This window comes from Genypterus blacodes, unplaced genomic scaffold, assembly GCF_046128005.1.
Source record: "Genypterus blacodes isolate CSIRO-AG114 ecotype Tasmania unplaced genomic scaffold, CSIRO-AGI_Gbla_v1 ptg000073l_1, whole genome shotgun sequence".
Taxonomy (NCBI): Eukaryota; Metazoa; Chordata; class Actinopteri; order Ophidiiformes; family Ophidiidae; genus Genypterus; species Genypterus blacodes.
In genome coordinates, this window is record NW_027466883.1 from 674,253 (window position 1) to 691,458 (window position 17,206).

The following is a 17,206-nucleotide window of genomic DNA, read 5'->3' on the forward strand; positions in this document are numbered from 1 at the left end:
GGCGGCGCGGCTGCTTTTCCCCACTGTAGTAGCCACATCTGTTTCCTATGAAGAGAACGTGAAAAGGAGGAAAGACAAAGCACACAAAAGGCAATGAGGGTCAGCAGCACCTTTATTTCATTTGGAGGAGGGAACATCCAATTACCGGCACCAACCTCAAAGATCATCCGAGTTCAACGTCAGTCTTTCATTTCAAATTCACCATCTACAAAAACAATTCTTTAACAATCAGGATTTACAATTTATACATTTATCAATACACGTGGAGAAGCCCTGTAACATTCTTCCTGTAGCAACTGATTGATGTCTACACAAAAACGTGGAGCAAATCTTACACCCGCCAACCCTGGACCGTCCAACTTTATTGAATGCATTTTGTTTTTGTTTTACATTTTGTAAATATATATTTATATTAATCATTTACAATCATGATTATACAATTATCAAAAAACGCAGGCACTTGAATAGAACTTTCCTCAGTGCCCATAAATATTCAAAAACACCATCCATATACATAATGTAACTATATAATAGTACTGTACTTAAACATAAGAGCAGTCTCTCTGACAAAACCTCAGATCAACCACAGTCCACTATTTCAGCCATAATGGCAACGCGGTGTTGCATATCACAGTCTGGCTGTCTGGAAAAGGCAAATGTTGCAAAGAAATGTCCTTTATGGTTCTAACAGATGGGACTGAACCGCAGAAATCTCTGCTCAGGCTTCTGCTGCCAGAGAGATCCAGGCGAGCGTCGCATCACGAAGACCTACGCTGCACTGCTAAACAGAGAAGTCAAGTCATTGTCCACTGGTGTGACGTGTTTCCTCGTGCAAACAGAGGGGATGGTTGGACACTGCGCACAATCTGTGTACACCGTCACGTGTGTTCAGACACTGTGCAATGAAGAAGAAGAAGAAAAACGAAATAAAAATCTGTTTGAACACTGTCTGTGTCTCTTGGATGGCCCACAAGCTGAGACATCCTAGCTTTTGGTTGAGGACCTTTCATTGCTCACCTGGACAGTTCAATGTATGGGTTAACACCTAAGACAATGCTAAGTATGTCTGAAACACTTTCAGGCATATTTAAAGAGAAGCTCTTGCATAGAACAGTAAATGAATGTCAAACTGATTTTCTGAAGCATATTTTGTCACAATCCCCAACCTTAAAGAAAGAGGAAATGTTTTGCTTTATGAATGCTTGGGTCATTTGTTTTGGGTAGATAGTCTGTAGTGTCAAATTTGGACGAGTGAAGAATAAGTGGGGAACATATTTGGCAGCAATCACTGCTTCAACAGGTCTTTGAGCACAGCACCAGCGCTGGCCTCAGCCGACACTGGCACAGGTGTGAAGGTGGGCAGGGCGTCTGAGATGGGCTTCATCAGGAGGTGACCTCCTGCCCCGCCAGTGCCACTAGAAGCCAGCAGGGGCACAGCAGCAGAGCGAGGAGCCAGGAATGGGTTTGACTCGCCGCTTCGCTTGCTGGCTGCTGCAGCTCCTAGATGGAGAGAGGTCTCATATTAAATGCTTGATGTGTTCCGAGGGCCGCGAAAAGTTTCAAAACATCAGCTTCCCTCCGACATGACTGACTTAGCAGATGAGACATGAAACATTCAGGCCGCGCCGATTCCTCAAGGCGGTGGCTTACCTGCAGCAGTGTTGGACGCAGCACCGGTGGTTCTTCGAGAAGGCGGAGCATTGAGAGGCTTGATGTCATGGAGCATCAGTGGAGGCAAAGCAGGGGTAGACTCGATCTCCAGGAACTTAACAAACATCTCTGAGAAAGACTGCAACGGCAAAGGAAAGGATAATGTGAAGTGCTGACCCGAAGCGGTACTCCATCTAAAATCTATTCTCTGGATCAAACACTCCAACTTTGAATCTTATAGGCTGTAAAACGTTTAGTTTCCCTCTTGAAGAACACTGGTTATGGTCAGCTTGAATTATGTTAGAGAAATGAGTTGTGGGACAAAATATCCACAAGTCCAACAATATAAGGGCAGTGTGCTTCAGTCTCTATGGCTGAATGTGCTGCCCCGTTTGAACATTGAACATATGACCAACAAAGAAGTAGACGATGTTTGAGAAGATATTTCAGACGTTTGTCATTTTTGATCATTGTGAAAGATGAAATTCAACAGACCTCTCTGAAGCCCAAAGCCAATTTCTGTGAATATCTTTTGTTCCCTTTCCACAGTGGTCGCATGCTTTACTACAGACCTGGTTTGCATTATCAATTTTTATGTGAGACTTCCTGAAGGTTGCACCAATGTCAGGATTACAGTATATACACACACACACACACACACACACACAGACACACAAAAGAACTGCTACAGTGTCGGCACTGTGAAAGAATTCCTCATGTCTTCTCTCACCGAATTGAACCCTTGGCCGCCGGTGGGCCTCTGGGGAGTATTAGGGACGCTCTGTGCTCCTCTTGCTCCCAGCCAGCTGGACACCCAGCCAGTAACACCGTGTCGTCCGTCCTCTCCCAACATCTGCGGCCGTACACAGACAAGAGACAAGACAAAAAAAAAAGAAAAAGGGAAGATTAACAAGGATCCTCGGAAGGAAACGACCGCCCTATCTAATCGTTAAGTACTCCAAAACTCTTAACCCTTACTTAAAAATGGCCGAATATAAGACACGGTCAGTCTTGAGCCAAATCACAGAAGCTTTTATCTTCTGTTTCATACGCGGTCAGATTGTTTTGACTTGGTTTCCTTTCTGCTTTTTTTCTGGGAAACTGTTTTTAAGGAGTCGCTCATTATCTTAACCGATGTACAGACTCGGTCTCATTACCGACAAACCCACACTCCTGCTACAAACGTATGGCTTTGTCATTTCACATCATCCAATCTCCCTAATCACCGACATCAATCGCATTGGCGGCATCGAGTAAGACGCTGGCTTCAAAGTAGGACGGGATAGTTGCTCTACTGAGGCCGATTGCTGGAAAAGACAGCTGGCTTTGTGGGCCACTGGGCCGCTGTAAATGCCAGTTGAGTGGAAAATTTCAATAGCATTAACAGAAGATGAGGGATGAGGGGGACATAAAAATGAGAAAAATCATAAAAAAAAAGGGTCTTGAGGAGTTGTAATGGCATTTGCCCCTCACCCTATCTGTTTTCCTTTAAGAGTATTGGGTAATATTCTTTGGAAGAGTTGGACGGGGTCCCACAGAGATCCTGCCAGAAGCTCTGGATAAGGAAATGCTTTGGGTTTTCTGGGTTGAGCTCTGACTGGAGTTTTTGGGGGGCTGCTGGAGTAAGTAACCCGACGGAGACGTTTTGGAGTGGACTGAATTTGCCCGTAGAGTATGGAAGACACTGATCCGACATGGCCCTGCTGATAGATGGCCTGTTAGGTTACGGTCTCAGTGACATGCCGTAGTGACAATATGTAAATAAAGCTATTTGCCCTTGAAATGTGTTAAAAATACTCAAATATAGAAGTCTTTCCTTGAGGTGCATTGAGTAAAGGCCTCTCACGGCAGGAAAAAAAACTAATTTCAGCTGTACAATAGTCACATTCATCTTCCAGCTTTAGTGCTCATTGTGCAATACAATAAAGAGAAATATGATTGTATTTACAGCAACTTCTACTGGAACTGATCCTGGAAAAGGCCCAATCCCAGAGGTATATATTTTTTTGGCACTAACAAAAAATCCCCAAACTGGCTTTGCTGAGGATAACAATAGATATTCTACAGTAAAAACTCTGAAAACTCATTTGAATGTTGCTGCACCAGTGCCAAGCCCATATGACTGCTGTTATACAAAAGGAATTTCATCGCAACGCTGGTATGAGACATTAAGCCTATCAGTGTTAGAGGGACAGCCAAACAAAACAGATGATTTCACCAGCGTCAGTGAAAATAAGAATAACCTCCGGTGGTTAAAGTGGGTCGAGTGATTCCATTGTTGAGAGCGAGTGGGTTGAGCTTTTCTCCTTCAGACTTTTCTCCCCCTCAATGTTCCGCACCTTATCACCCAGCGCCACTTGAAATTCCGAGACCTATTTCTTTCATATCAATCTGATAACTAAGTGCTTTGTCTTCAGCCTCGGTCTTTCCTGAAACGTCGTCGTCCGTGTCCAGAACTGCGCGAAGTGAGATCAACATATTTTCTGTCTCTGAGACGAAAAGCCTCTCGTCCTCTGACAGATGTGGAAGTCTACGCCACTGTCTAACACGTCAGAGCTCTCCTGAAGCCTTTAAATCACTGCGGGTCACTGCAGGTTGTTTCACTTCACCCTGGTATTCATGGAAGCGCTCTCCCATTTTTATGATCCTGTCATATGGGACCGTCGGCGAGTAGGAGTAGTAGTAGAGAGTAGTACGTGAAGGAAAGGACCATTCTTTTAGACTGTAGACGAGTCCAGGATTTCTGCTTCTTAATCATGGTATTAATATTTGTTTGTGCGCCGACACGACACAAGTAACACAAATGAAATAACTTACAGCCACTTAGAATACGTTTTGTATATAAATAATAGATGAATAATGCATTTATATTCCTTAATTCTGGAGTGTAGCCTTACTTTTGTGATATTTGGCACATATAAGAAGTCACACAGTCACAGAAGTCACATCTCTAATTGGTACTCGTTAACCTGATAGGACTCAGGTGTGTGCAGTTACCATTTTCTTACTTCCAAGTCAAACTTCCTGTGGCTTTTTCATTCCAGGTTCTTCCTTATAACTAACGGGTACATTGTTCTGAGAACCGACTGCAACTTCACATTTCTCTGCCCTAAAGCCATTACTATTTGCTCATTTAAGGTAACTTTGTTTAATATCGCTAACAGAGCCCGATAAATGCGTCACATTCCAGAGAAGAGCTGAAAGCCAAGGAGGGATTAATCACGCTTTCATCTCCAGGAGTCGGAGCCGAATTCCAGTGATGCATCGTGGGCAATATCTCTTTAAAATAGTCCGCCGACACGTCCCGGCGGTTTATTGCCACCGACATTGTTCCCTTATGTTATTCTAACTGCGTAGCAAAACAACAGTCGCATTTACTCAAGTCATTCCTTTGAATATGAGCAAATAATAATGAAATATCTCACCGTGTCAACGTCTTCCCGGCTCAGGTCCAGGACACTTCCCATGAGGCGTAGCACGTCGGACCGCTTGGTTTTGGGTGTGTGGAAGTATCCCAAGAACAGGTTACGCATCAGGACTCTGGCAACAGAACAACAAAGCATGATGTCGTTCAACATTTCTGAGACTTGACCTAAGGTTTTATCCTTTTTTTTAACTGCTGTAAGACTTAGAAACCCTTTATGTGGAGTTTAGCTTTATTCTTCCAGTCTAGTAAACCCAGTAAATGATTGTTTTTAATCTTATTCCTCCCTAAATGAAGGAATGTCACATTTGCCTGAGAGGGGATTGAACTTACTTGTCTATTTTCCCCTCTGTGCTGTTCAGAAGGTTCATCAACTTTCTCTGCGCCTCCTCCAACATCTCCTGCCTCAAGTCCACTGCGAGAGAGAGAGACACACACACACACACACACACACACACACACACACACACACACACACACACACACACACACACACACACACACACACACGCGATTACAAACGGTTACATGGTTTCTCACACATACCAAAGTCAGCCTCTCAATGGCGAGGTTACAGATCTCTGACCCGTCTCGCTGCTTATCAACTTTTACAAGCGGCAACGTACATTTTCCATAAGCGACTGATTTGTAAAACAAACACACATGTATAGGATCATATCGCGGCCTGAGCAAATATAGTGAACGTCAACCACAGGCGAGAAACAGGCATGTTGCAGGATTAGCTATGATGTAATGGCCATGTCTGGGAATGAGGGTGGACAACGATGACTGTGTGACACGAAAGGTGTTATACAGTAGGTGGACAAAAATGTGTGTGTGTGTGTGTGTGCAGGGTTGCCAGACATTGAAGTCTACGTGGCAGAAAGAAGTTAAAAGGCCACCTGGCAATATAAATGAAAATTCTGTCAGACATCCATCAAGGGATTACTGATGCATACGATGCAAAATATGTTAAACAGAAGCAGCATCCAAGTCTTTGACTGCACCATATATTAAACCGCTGAACACATATTTCATTTAGGTTTATCCATTTATTTTGACATACGCTGACAGACACATTGCTATGCGGTTCTGTCCATTCTCTTATGGAAGGTTTGTGAAAAAAGAGAAACGTAAGCCGGGTGGAGAGCTCGGCTGGGGGGGAGCGGCACCTCACCTTGGTTTTTCAGCTCTTCAATTTGTTCCTCCTTCATGTCCAGCTGATCTGTGAGGCGAGAGGCTGAATCCAACGCAGCATTGGCCTCATCCAAGTTCACCTTACACACAGCACAGCACCGTCACAAACCATCCATACTTACTATGGTGTTCCTAACATGTCCACCATCTCAGCTGCTGTAGTTGGGTGTGCTTCATAGGCTTATAACACTTACTAACCAAACAATTCAATTACTTAAACAGGATTTGAATAGATTTGAGCCTTCCCTGATAAAGGCGCATAATAAAAATGTAAATAAAGCATACAGTGTCGCATATAAAAGGCTTGTTTGACGTGTCTGATGATTGGTGGTCTACCTGAAGCGCAGATGCTTGGTCCTCTAGCTTCAGAGCTTTCTTTCTCCACTCCTCCTTCTCCCTCTTGTGCTTCTCAAGCTCTGCTGAGTACATGGCTTTCTCCTCTGAACAACAAACAGTGACATACAGTCATGATACATATGAGACATATTTCAGGAAAAGCAATGGACACATTTTTTAAGTCCTAGTTGCCAAAGAACATTGAGATTGACAACAACAAATGAGTACAGTAAAGAATGATCCTAGGTTGAAGCAACTTGCCTTGTTGGAACTGCTCTAGCACCATCTGCAGGTTGGATAATGACACCGCATACTGGTTGACCTGCTCCTGTGAGGTGCGGAGTTGGGCCAAAGCCTCGTCCCTCTGCTTCACCACCCTGCTCAGCTGCTCCTGCAAAGACTCCACCTGCATGCTGGCCTGTTGGCTAAAGGCCAGACAGGGAGAAAACGGGAGGAATGAGAATAACAACAAAGCAAAGGAGCTTCTGAAATATGTATTTGTGCAAGACAACTTGGCTCCAACTCCTTCGGAATGGTTTATAGCAAAGAAAACCAAAACCAAAAAAGGAGAGGCAAACACCTGAACTGTGAACTAGCATGACCTCTTGTGCGGGGCCTCATGAGGGTCCTGTGCTATGTCATCATACGTGTTGTCTCATTAACTGCACAGGAAAGACACCAATTTATAACCAGTTATGTCACAACCAGTAACCATTGACTCTGTGCCATTGTCGCCTTATTAACATCATCTGCTGCCCCCTCCTGTTCTGATCTTGTACTGCATCTCTAGTCCTGTGTGATATACTGTGTGTGTTGTACTTTGTGTTGTGTGCTCACGTTGAGTATACGGTACCTTAACATGGAACATAACACTCATACAGAGTCTAAACCACATTGGCAACGTTGCTATTTTATTTTCATTTCGTGCGCTGATGCATTTCAAAGACTACTGTAGATATGCTGACCTGGCATTCTCCACTGCACTCGAGGAAGTGGCCAGTCTCTCGTCCAACATTGCGACCCTCTTGCGTAGCTCCGTCTCTCGGTCCTCCGCGCCGAGGGCTTCTCTCGTGTACGAGTCCTCGATGTCCAAGAGGTGGTTGCGCAACCGCTCCAACTCTAGATTGAGCCGCTGTTCTTTGTCCTTTGTGTGCTGCAACTGGAAGCACAGGAGAAACACAGAGAGTAGGTGTAGGTCTATAAGATCACCGCAGCAACTGATGATTATGATGAGCCAGCAGTAGAACGGAGCAGAGACTTAATCTGGGCTGTTACGACGACGGGACGAGAGAATGAGACCTGTCTCTCTAACCTCGGAGTGTACTGCTGATGTCTCCATTTGCTTCTGCTTGAGTGCCATCATCACCCGATCCCTCTCCTGCTGGAACGCCACAGCTTTCTCTTGCATGGACTTCAGTTCGTTCAGAAGCTGATTCAGCTCACCAGACTTCCCCTGCACGACATGAAGCACATCACAATTCAATAACAAGGCAAACAAATCCAGTGTGAACGGGAGTTAGAAAGTGTTCGCTCTATTCAAAAGCTAAAAATACAATGTATATCCCTACAGTAACAACACAATAAGATCAGCTGACCTGCTCTTTGTCCTTCAGCATCTTCTCGACAGTCGTTGCCTTTTCGCTGACTGCGCTGAGTTCAAACTCCTTCTCCCTGAGCAGAAGGGAAACCTGCATGTTGGTTTCCTGCAGTGCTCGAAACTCTGACTCTTTCTCCCTAGAGCGTGAAGCCACCAGCTCGTTCTCCTCTTTCAGCTTCCTCCCGTCCATTTCCAGAATGAGTGCGCGCTCCTTCAGGTTGGTGACGGCCTGCTTCAGCACCTCGTTGTCGTTCTCGCGGTTGCGCAATGTCTCGCTGACCTGACTGAGCTGGTCTCCTTTGGTTTTGATCAACAAGTCTTTCTCCCTCACGGATCTCTGCAGGGATTCCAGTCTCTCCTTGACCTGTCGAGCTTCCTCGGCTTGACATCTCTGCTCACCTTCCGAGGCAGACGCGGAGTTAGACAGCCGGTGGTTGTTCTCCTGAAGAGTCCTGATGATGTTTTCCCTCTCAACCAGCAGCGCTCGCAGCGATGCGAGTTCTTCCGGCAAGTTCTCCCTGTTGACTGGTGACGCCATCTGGTGGCTTGGAGCCTCTGCTGTGAGAAAAGGCCCACTAGCCTGAGCTGCTATAACTTCAGGGGTCTGTCCAACACTGTCCAGTTTACCCAGCAGAACATGCTTGGTAGTGCTGAGCTGACTAATGGTCTGCTGAACCTGAGCGAGTTCTTGGCTTAGGCTCCCCAGCTTCCTTTCCTTCTGCTCATAGCTCTGGATTAGCTGAGTATAGTCCACTGACAGCTTGGAGCTGCAGTCACTGTCAGCAGACACCTGACCCTGGAGCTTGAGCAGCTCCTCCTGCAGCTGGGCCGACTCCTGCTGCATGTTCTTGACTGTGGTGATGACTTGCTGCTTCCACTCCTCCATCTTCTTCACCTGCTGTTTCAATGTGTCTCTCTCCTGCAGCAGCTCCTCAAACTGGTTGCTGCTGACACCTCCAGAGCCGGCACCAGCTTCTCCTCCTGAGGCCTGCAGGACAGTCACGAGGGTTTGGCACTTCTGGGTCAGCGCATCTATTTCAATGTCCTTCTCCCTGATGATGCGGGACAGGTTCTGGATGGTCTCCTTAAACATCTCTTGGTTCCCGGCAGGATCGCCCATGATGGAGAGGCGCTGGTTCTCCTGTTGAAGTTTCAACAGAGCGGCCTCCTTCCCCGCCATGATATCCATGATGCGGTGATAGTCAGAGCGAAGCTGGCTGTTCTCTCTGGTCTTCTCGTTCAGCACTGCCAACACCTGCTCTCTCTCCACAGCGTACGCCTGGAGCTGCTGCTGGAGAAACAGCACGTCTTGGTTGTGTCCGCCGGCCCCGCCCATGGAGGCTCTGGCATGCAGAGCCTGGATCTCCAGGTCCTTCTGCAGGATCATCTGTGAAAGCTTGCCCACTTGATCACGAGACACCACGAGCTGGTCCAGCTGCTTGGTCAGTGAGAGGTTTTTCTCGTTCAGCTGGCTGATCTCCGTGTCTTTCTCCTTGATGCCCTTGATCAATTTATCTATTTCTACCTTGGACAGGTCGTGCTTCTCGCTGCCATTCTCCTGATTGAGCGTCTGGCTCTTGTCCTCCTGCAGGATGACATCTCCCTCCACAGGCGGGGAGTCGGCACGGCTCAGGCTCTCGCCAAGCCGATCCACGGTCTGCTGGAGGTGGCCTATCTCTTCGTCCCTGGTGTGGATGAGTCTGTCGTAGTTGAGTGTGGTCTGCTGATGGCGGGCGTGGGCCTGCTCCAGCTCAGTCTGCTGGACCTGGAGGGACTGCTGCGAGAGTAGGAGTGACGCCCGGTGTTCCTCCATGGCCGTTCTCAGAGTCTCCGCCTCTTTTTCCAACACCTCCCTTGAGGACTTGAGCTGTGTGATTTCTGTCTCCAGCTCTGTGATTATGTCCAGGGTCTTGGGCTCAGTCAGGGGTTGAGGTCTGCTCTGCTGGTCTCTGACGCGATCGATCTCCTCTTTCAAATGGCTGTTCTCCTCTTTCATACCCCCCAACTGTTTCTCTTTGTCTTCTAATGCCTGTTTGAGAGCTTCGGCATCCTTCCTCGCCGCTGTAATACCGCTCTCCATCTCCACCTGCAAATCTGTAGCGTTTTGTTTCAGAGACTCCATGAAGACGTCCTTCTCCTGGAGCAAATCCGTCAACTGCTTCTGCCCCGCGACCGTGATGGACAGGAGCTCGTTGGTGTCTCTGTGATCGGACGCCAACTGCTCCTGGTCTCTCTTCAGCTGAGCTATTTCCATGTCCTTCTCCTGGTTAAGCTTGATTGTGCGTTCGTGCTCCGTCTGTAAAGTTGAGGCGTCCATGGAGCGAGCTCTGGTTAGTTCCTCTATGGTCTGCTGGTATTGTTTAGCCTGTTCTGCCAGCGACGTCTCAGCCTGCCTCAGCTCCCCCTCCAGCTCGCTTTTCTCCAGCTTCAGCGCCTCGATGCGAGTGTCCTTCTCCCGTACTGTCCTGTTCAGAGAGACCTGGCCTTCCTTCTGTCGGCCGAGTTGCTCCATTTGACCCGTAACCTGCTCGTTCTCTGCCTTCAACCTCCTGTTCTCTATCTTCATCTCGTAGTCCTCCGACATCACCTTCGCATGAGAGCTCCTCACCTCTTCCAGTTCTCTCCTGAGGTCCGACAGCTCGCTCTCCTTCCCTGCCAATTCCTCGCTAGTTCCCTGCGCCTCACTCCGTCGCTCCCCGGCCCGAGTAAGCCGGGCTTCGGCGGCGGACAGCTCCTCGTCTCGCTCCTGCAAACCCTTCTTCAGCTCTGAGATTTCTCGGCGAGCCTCCTTGCCCTGGTTCTGTGCGTGTCCCAGCTTGTCTTTCAGCTCCTTCAGTGTGCTTTCTAACTGCTTCTTGCCCATGTGCAGGTCATTCAGAGTGTAAGCGCTCTGGCTCATCTTCTCCTTCTGGGTCTCCAGCTCTTGCTCCAACTCCATTTCTTTGTCTTTGGTTTTGTTGAGCTCTGCGGTGAGTTTGGTCATCTCTGCCTCCGCCTCCCTCAGCTGCCCAGAGAGCTGCTCCTTCACCGAGATCATGTGCTAGAGGGAAAAAGGTCACAACATGTCATTAATATCATTCTAAATCATGGTATACATATGTGGCATTAAGTACAAGTCCATCACAATAAACAAGGCATAAACACGGCAGTCAGACCTGTGTCGCTTCCTGGTTTTGCGTGTCCAGCTCCTCCAGCTCTAACATCAGGGTGTTCCGTTCTTCCTCAGCGTCCCGCAGCGCCTTTTCTCTCCTCTCCAGCTCCGTCTTCAGCACCTCCAACGCCTCCGATTCACTGGACTCAGCTCCAGCGCCGCCCGTTAGTTGTTCCTCAGCCGCTTTCAGTTTTCCCCGCAGGTTAACCTGTGCGGTAAACGGAAGGGAGTTCACTTGTTCATTCAGATACGGACGTGGACTAAACTTTGCAGGCCGATTTGTCAGGGACTGGACTCACCTGTTCTTGTTCCAGAATTTCCTTTTCTCGTCTTAAAGCCCCAATAATGGTGTTCAGTTCTAAGATGTCGGCATGCTCGACTTCTTCCTTCGGTTCTGCCTGATTTAAAAAGAAGAAAATGAGTTCAAGTCATTAAACTACAGGAGGGAAACCGATCAATATGACACTGGGTGCATGGGAATCATATTCAACACTTGCCTCAGTCAGGCTTTTCAGTCTCTGCATTTCCTGTTCTGCATCTATTAAAAAATGTTTACAGCAAGGAAACACATGTAAGAACATTATCATACTTTGCAAGATCATGTGACTCATGTGTGTATTAAACAACATTTATATATGACCTTTACAAACAACATATTGTTAAGTAATAGTCCACAACTAACTAATATCCACTCTTTAAGACAACACCTGTAAGAGTTTTCCTCAAAGCTTGGATCTCGTGGTCTTGCTGGGCTTTTTGCAGAGATTTCCCCTCTTGCTCCTGTACGCGTGTTTGCAGCTCGGCGACCGAGGCCTGCAGTCGTGTGTAATTGTGCAGCAGCTCTGCGTTTTCCTCCTGGGCTTCGTCTTTCTCCAGCTGCAGCGCGTCTCGCTTCCTGCGCGCCTCCTCCAGGCTGGCCGAGAGCTCCGACAGCTGCTGCTCCCGCTGCTCCGCTGCGTCCTGAAGTGTCTGGCTGCTTTTCTCCAGTTCGAGCAGTTTGGAGGCGTCCGATAGGGAAGCGGCTTGACCACCACCTGCAGAGATGGAGGGGCAAAGTTCATTTGTGTGTAGTCCCTCTGTAGAGACATTGAGTCAGAAGAATCGGTGAATCGGTCCTAAATTCACCCCCTCCCAGAATTGGGAGGGGGTGAGAAGACAAAGCAATGTAAGTGTTTCTATGAATAATTCTTCTGTTTTTCCAACTTTTCTCCTCATTTTGGTTTGTATCACTGCTGGATCCCCACTGCCTGCTGAAGGGGTCGCCCCCCTCTTCTCCCTGTGGCAGTCAGGCTTCTCCAGATCCTTCCTTCCTTCCTTCCTTCAGGTACCTGGACTGACCAGTAGGAGTCAGTGGTGCAACATGGACTGGATCCCACTGATGGTTTCCCACAACAGGACTTTGGCAGCGGTGCCCGTAGGAATGCACAAACTAGCATTTTGACAGAAGTTTCCATCTCTGAAGTCATAATGACGACCTTAAGTTGAGCTAACCGTTCTGAATTTGTTCCTCCAACTCCTCTATCCTCTCCTCGTAATCTGCAAGCTCCTCTCTGTGTCGCCGCGTGATGTCGGCCATCTTCTGCCGCTGGGCGTCCTGCAGAGCGGTGAGTTCGTGCTGATGCTCGTCCACCTCACCGCTCATCTCTTCCCGTAGCTCCTGTTTCAAAGAAGCAGAAATGTTGATGTTAGAAGCTTTGTCTCATTACCCAAGCTGTCTTTGTGAGGGAATAAGGAGAACAAAAGCTCACCTTGATCGTCCTTTGAAGTTTGAGAATCTCACCCTGGTCGCCATTCCCAGCTCCTGCTGCAGTGGATGCCTGAAACAAAAAGATCAACGTCAACTCCAAAGTGATCTAAACTGAATTAAGTTTAGGTTCAGGTTGAGCTCTTCGGGCAAGCAGCCACCTGTCCTGCTGGGGAAACGTCCCGATTATTACCTGAGACATGCGCCTCCAGTGGGCCACCTCCGCCTCCAAGCGCAGGACTTCTGTCGACAGCCGGTTGATCTCCTGCTGTGACCAGATGACGTCGCTGAGGTCCATTTCGTCACTGTGGAAGCCCTGATGGGACCCTGAGGGGCGTGACAGTAAGGAGGAAGCGGAGGAGGTAGTGGTGGTGGAGGCCGTTGTGGCAACTGGGAGCGTAGCCGGGCCGCCCATGGATGCAGCTTGGGCCGACTGCTGCAGCTTCTGGACTTCTTCCTGGAGTCCGCTCTGCCGGGCTTTAAAATGACTGATCTCCACCTGGACGGACACACACACACACACACACACACACACACACACACACACACACACACACACACACACACACACACACACACACACACACACACACACACACACACACACACACACACACACACACACACACACACACACACACACACACACACACACACACACACACACACACACACACACACACTGTGAGATCTTTGCTGCCTGGTGTCACGTGCATCACATCCAGATTCTGTGTCACAAGCACATGTTACTATAAATGATGACGTGGAATATTGCACTATACTGCTGAGAAGGTCGGACATCATAACGTTGTAAACACAAATATACACACATCTCGTTGTTGCAGTAGGGTTCTGTACTCTGCAGACTGACGTTTAATCTGAATCTCGGACGCCTCCAGCTTCTCCTCCAGCTCAGCGTGGAGCTTCTTTAGTCTCTCGTGCTGCAACAAAGAGGCAGAGGAGAGAAAGGGAACGATTCTGTCAATACAGCAATAAACCAAGCAAGTCATGCATCAAACATGATCTTTTCTCTTGACCTCATTCACAGGCAGGACAGAGGTCAGAGGTTAAAGGTGGTGAGGATTCTGTTGTGTTGCTCAAGGGCATCATGCAGGACTCGGTGTGCTCGGGGTTGAAGAAACTAACCTCGGATTTCTGAGAGCCATACGCGGCCTCGAGTTGAGCGAGCTTGGAATTGGAAACCTGCAGCTCTGTGGCAGCGTCTGTAGTCACATGGAGAAACATTGAATCAACCATACAGTATCCCAGCACGATAACAGAACATGAAGAACAGGTGGAAGTAGCTCACAAACAGAGGGAATCAACGCAAGAAGAGGAGGTTAATGGAATATAATTGAATGATCTTTAACAAGCATTGCTAAATCTCTCTAACCCTGAACGTCCAGATTTTCTTCCATGGTATACAGGAGCTTTAAGAAACACTGATTGGTGACGGCATATCTATCCCGCTCCCTATCTTAGACTGCTGCAGGCTCACATGACAGGCAAACAAACAAACACGCATGGCTGAGTGAGCCAACATTTCTAGAAATCTTGGTCCTTGAGCGCATTCATTGATGTTAAGGTGCTATCAAGCAAAGCCAAGACCCAATCAGGAGGCCAGAGCATATTCCTTGAAGACTTTTATTGCTAACTTCCTTGGACAAACATCACAATGTGACTAACAGGAACTTGATCCTGTATTTCTTGAGAATGTTTAGTGGCTCATCTGAAGCCAACAAAAATGCTCTGTCCTTCCTAAACCATATCTGAAGAGCGGTGTGTTATGGTTGATGTGTAGAATGTTTCAAAGCTGATGTGTTCCTTCCTATGCAGTGATAAGTAGCAGTGATTTTTTTTTTTGACTTGAGCATGAGTTGGAGATCAGCGGTCAAAGTCCATCATTCCTTTATCACTCGTCTGTTTGCTTTACGCAGACAAATATCAATGGTTGCATTTTCACCGCATGGAAGGTTTCGCTCAGACCCATCGGCACAAAATAACCTCAACGTGTTACCATGAGGACGCCACCTGATAATGAATCAGGATGTGTGTATGAAAGTGTATTGAAAAGAGAGAGTAGAATGGCGTCCTATGGAAGAAAGAAACTAAACACGTGACTAAAAAAAGAGCTCAGTAGAATGCAGCACATCCATACGTTTCTGACATCTGCAGGAGAAGAGAACAACCAAAACATGCAGCCATGTACCAAGCAGGTTTTTCCTGCTCAGAGATAAGTACACATCCACACAACTACAGGTGTCTGCATATGGTTTAAATAACAAGAGTAATAACAGTGATAACACACCAAGGCTTGTTCCAGCATAACAAAGGCCTCCAATGTAAAGATGTTACGCTTGATTATGTCTGCTGGACCTTTGAGGATTAGGGATTTCCAATTTCTTTAACTCCTTCTGGTAGTTTATACAAGATCCCTCTCAGATTCTAATGGGACGCTTATCTACCTTATTCTCACCATTCTACTTTGCCTCATACTGGCACACACTAATGGCATTTAATTCGCTTTTGGGGGGATAAATTGGCTCTACTGTGTTCCATGATTGTTACACACTTTTCTCTTTCTTTGTTATTGTCGACTCGGCAAAGATTGCTACCCAAAAAATTGCCTGGTCTTGGCCGGTAAAGCCCCTTATGAGACATTACACTATACAAACAACAATGACTTATCTAGCTTTGCTGGTATTGTGAAACATACATTAAGTAGTTGGTGGTGTTAAGACTGTATGGAAAGTATGTTTCTTATCATTTGTCCATCCACAATTACATACATGGAGGGGGGGGGGGGGGGGGGCAACATGGTAGACTCATATCTCAATTTATAGGAGTCCAAGGTCAACCCCAGCACTTACAAAGGACCAACATCTTCCTGACCGCAGCCACACAATCTAACATATCTATGATTAATTAAGGTAGATCTATTACAGGGCAGCTGTGTCTGTATGTATCTGACAGATTAAGTCACACAATAACAGCATCAATTGGACACAAATAAGCAGTATTTTATCTACAACATGTCCCTAATTACAAGTATTCATCTTCTGTTCCATGTTATCCAATGTGTTTTGCTCCAACAGCCAAAGAAAAGCAACAAAAAAGGCTATGAACTCACCTCCAACTTCTTCCACTCCTTCCAGCAACATATCTTTGGTGAAGGTGGAGATTTGCCCGGTGAAGGAGGACAGACTTCCGCCAACCTGGCCGAGAGACTGGCCGAGGCCGGAGCCGAGTCCACCCAGCCACGATGACATGTTCGAGGAGGACAAAAACCAAACAAATACAGAGCCGACAGGCGAGCTAGCCTAGCTGGGACTGCAGGGGTGGAAAGTCAACTTAATCATTAAGATTAGGCTTAAAACATATTAAAGCCGACAACTCAATAAATTATAAACTTTGTTCTTATTTACTTTAGTCGCTTTCCAGGCTTACGGACGTTCATTTAGCAAAATCAAGCTAGTAACAGCTGATCAGTTGCCGGAGGTATTATGTCAAGAAGAGTTACTTAGCATTATATTTTAGTCAAACGGCTGAAACCTTAGATGACGAAGTTAAATAAGTTGAAGTCAAACCCATTTGCAGTCAGTCTGAGCGGAATGTCTGCAGTTTTGTCCGTCTAAACAACACAACGCCTGCGAAGTGCCACCTCAACTGCAGCCATTATCGGCTCAGCTCGGGCTGCTGTCAGGTTTGACGTGGACACGGCGCAGGGACGCGGTGCATTGTGGGAGGCTGGAGGACCAACAATGTGCTGAACCGGAATGGTGCGTTCACGGCACCAAAATAAATACATTTAAAATGTAAAAATGAAAATTAGGAATTAAAGAAATACTGACTGGGGCGTTTAAGAGCAGCCTTAGCACTCCTATTAAACCAAAGACGTCCCTTCTACGTCATTGGTTTGACAGAAGAAACATTTAAGAAAATACGTTTTAAAATATGTGGTGGACAATTCTTTGCTTATCGTGAAATTGTATAATGGCGCTCAAATAAAGCATAAAAGAATCTACAGAAGCGATATTAACAGCAATCGAATGCACCACAAAAAAATGGTGCAAAAACCACATACAGCGATCCGCAATGGTGCGTTCA

The 17,206-nt window shown here is 46.9% G+C and overlaps 1 protein-coding gene across 1 annotated transcript; it reads right to left on the reverse strand.

Annotated features, from left to right (window-relative positions):
• Window positions 1-105: 105 nt before the first annotated feature.
• trip11 (thyroid hormone receptor interactor 11) lies at window positions 106-16,829 on the reverse strand. Its single transcript, XM_076157512.1, has 21 exons — window positions 16,230-16,829; window positions 14,246-14,322; window positions 13,930-14,040; window positions 13,293-13,598; window positions 13,104-13,172; window positions 12,847-13,012; window positions 12,063-12,389; window positions 11,849-11,893; window positions 11,655-11,749; window positions 11,360-11,563; window positions 8,203-11,244; window positions 7,920-8,060; window positions 7,573-7,766; window positions 6,869-7,032; window positions 6,608-6,711; window positions 6,252-6,351; window positions 5,408-5,489; window positions 5,076-5,190; window positions 2,381-2,503; window positions 1,651-1,789; window positions 106-1,500 (listed from the first exon to the last, which is right to left on the reverse strand). The coding sequence occupies exons 1-21, from the start codon at window positions 16,366-16,368 to the stop codon at window positions 1,286-1,288; spliced, it is 5,958 nt and encodes a 1,985-aa protein (XP_076013627.1). The 5' UTR covers window positions 16,369-16,829; the 3' UTR covers window positions 106-1,285.
• Window positions 16,830-17,206: the final 377 nt, after the last annotated feature.

What these genes read in the sequence shown, in the direction of transcription:
- trip11 (XM_076157512.1), bottom strand. Translation starts at nt 16,368, where the DNA reads ATGTCATCGTGGCTGGGTGGACTCGGCTCCGGCCTCGGCCAGTCTCTC. An exon ending in GGAGGAACAAATTCAGAACG is followed by an intron (nt 12,390 to 12,846) that starts GTTAGCTCAACT and finishes CCATCTCTGCAG; the next exon opens with GTGGTGGTCAAGCCGCTTCC. An exon ending in ACAGAGGGGAAAATAGACAA is followed by an intron (nt 5,191 to 5,407) that starts GTAAGTTCAATC and finishes TTCTGTTGCCAG; the next exon opens with AGTCCTGATGCGTAACCTGT.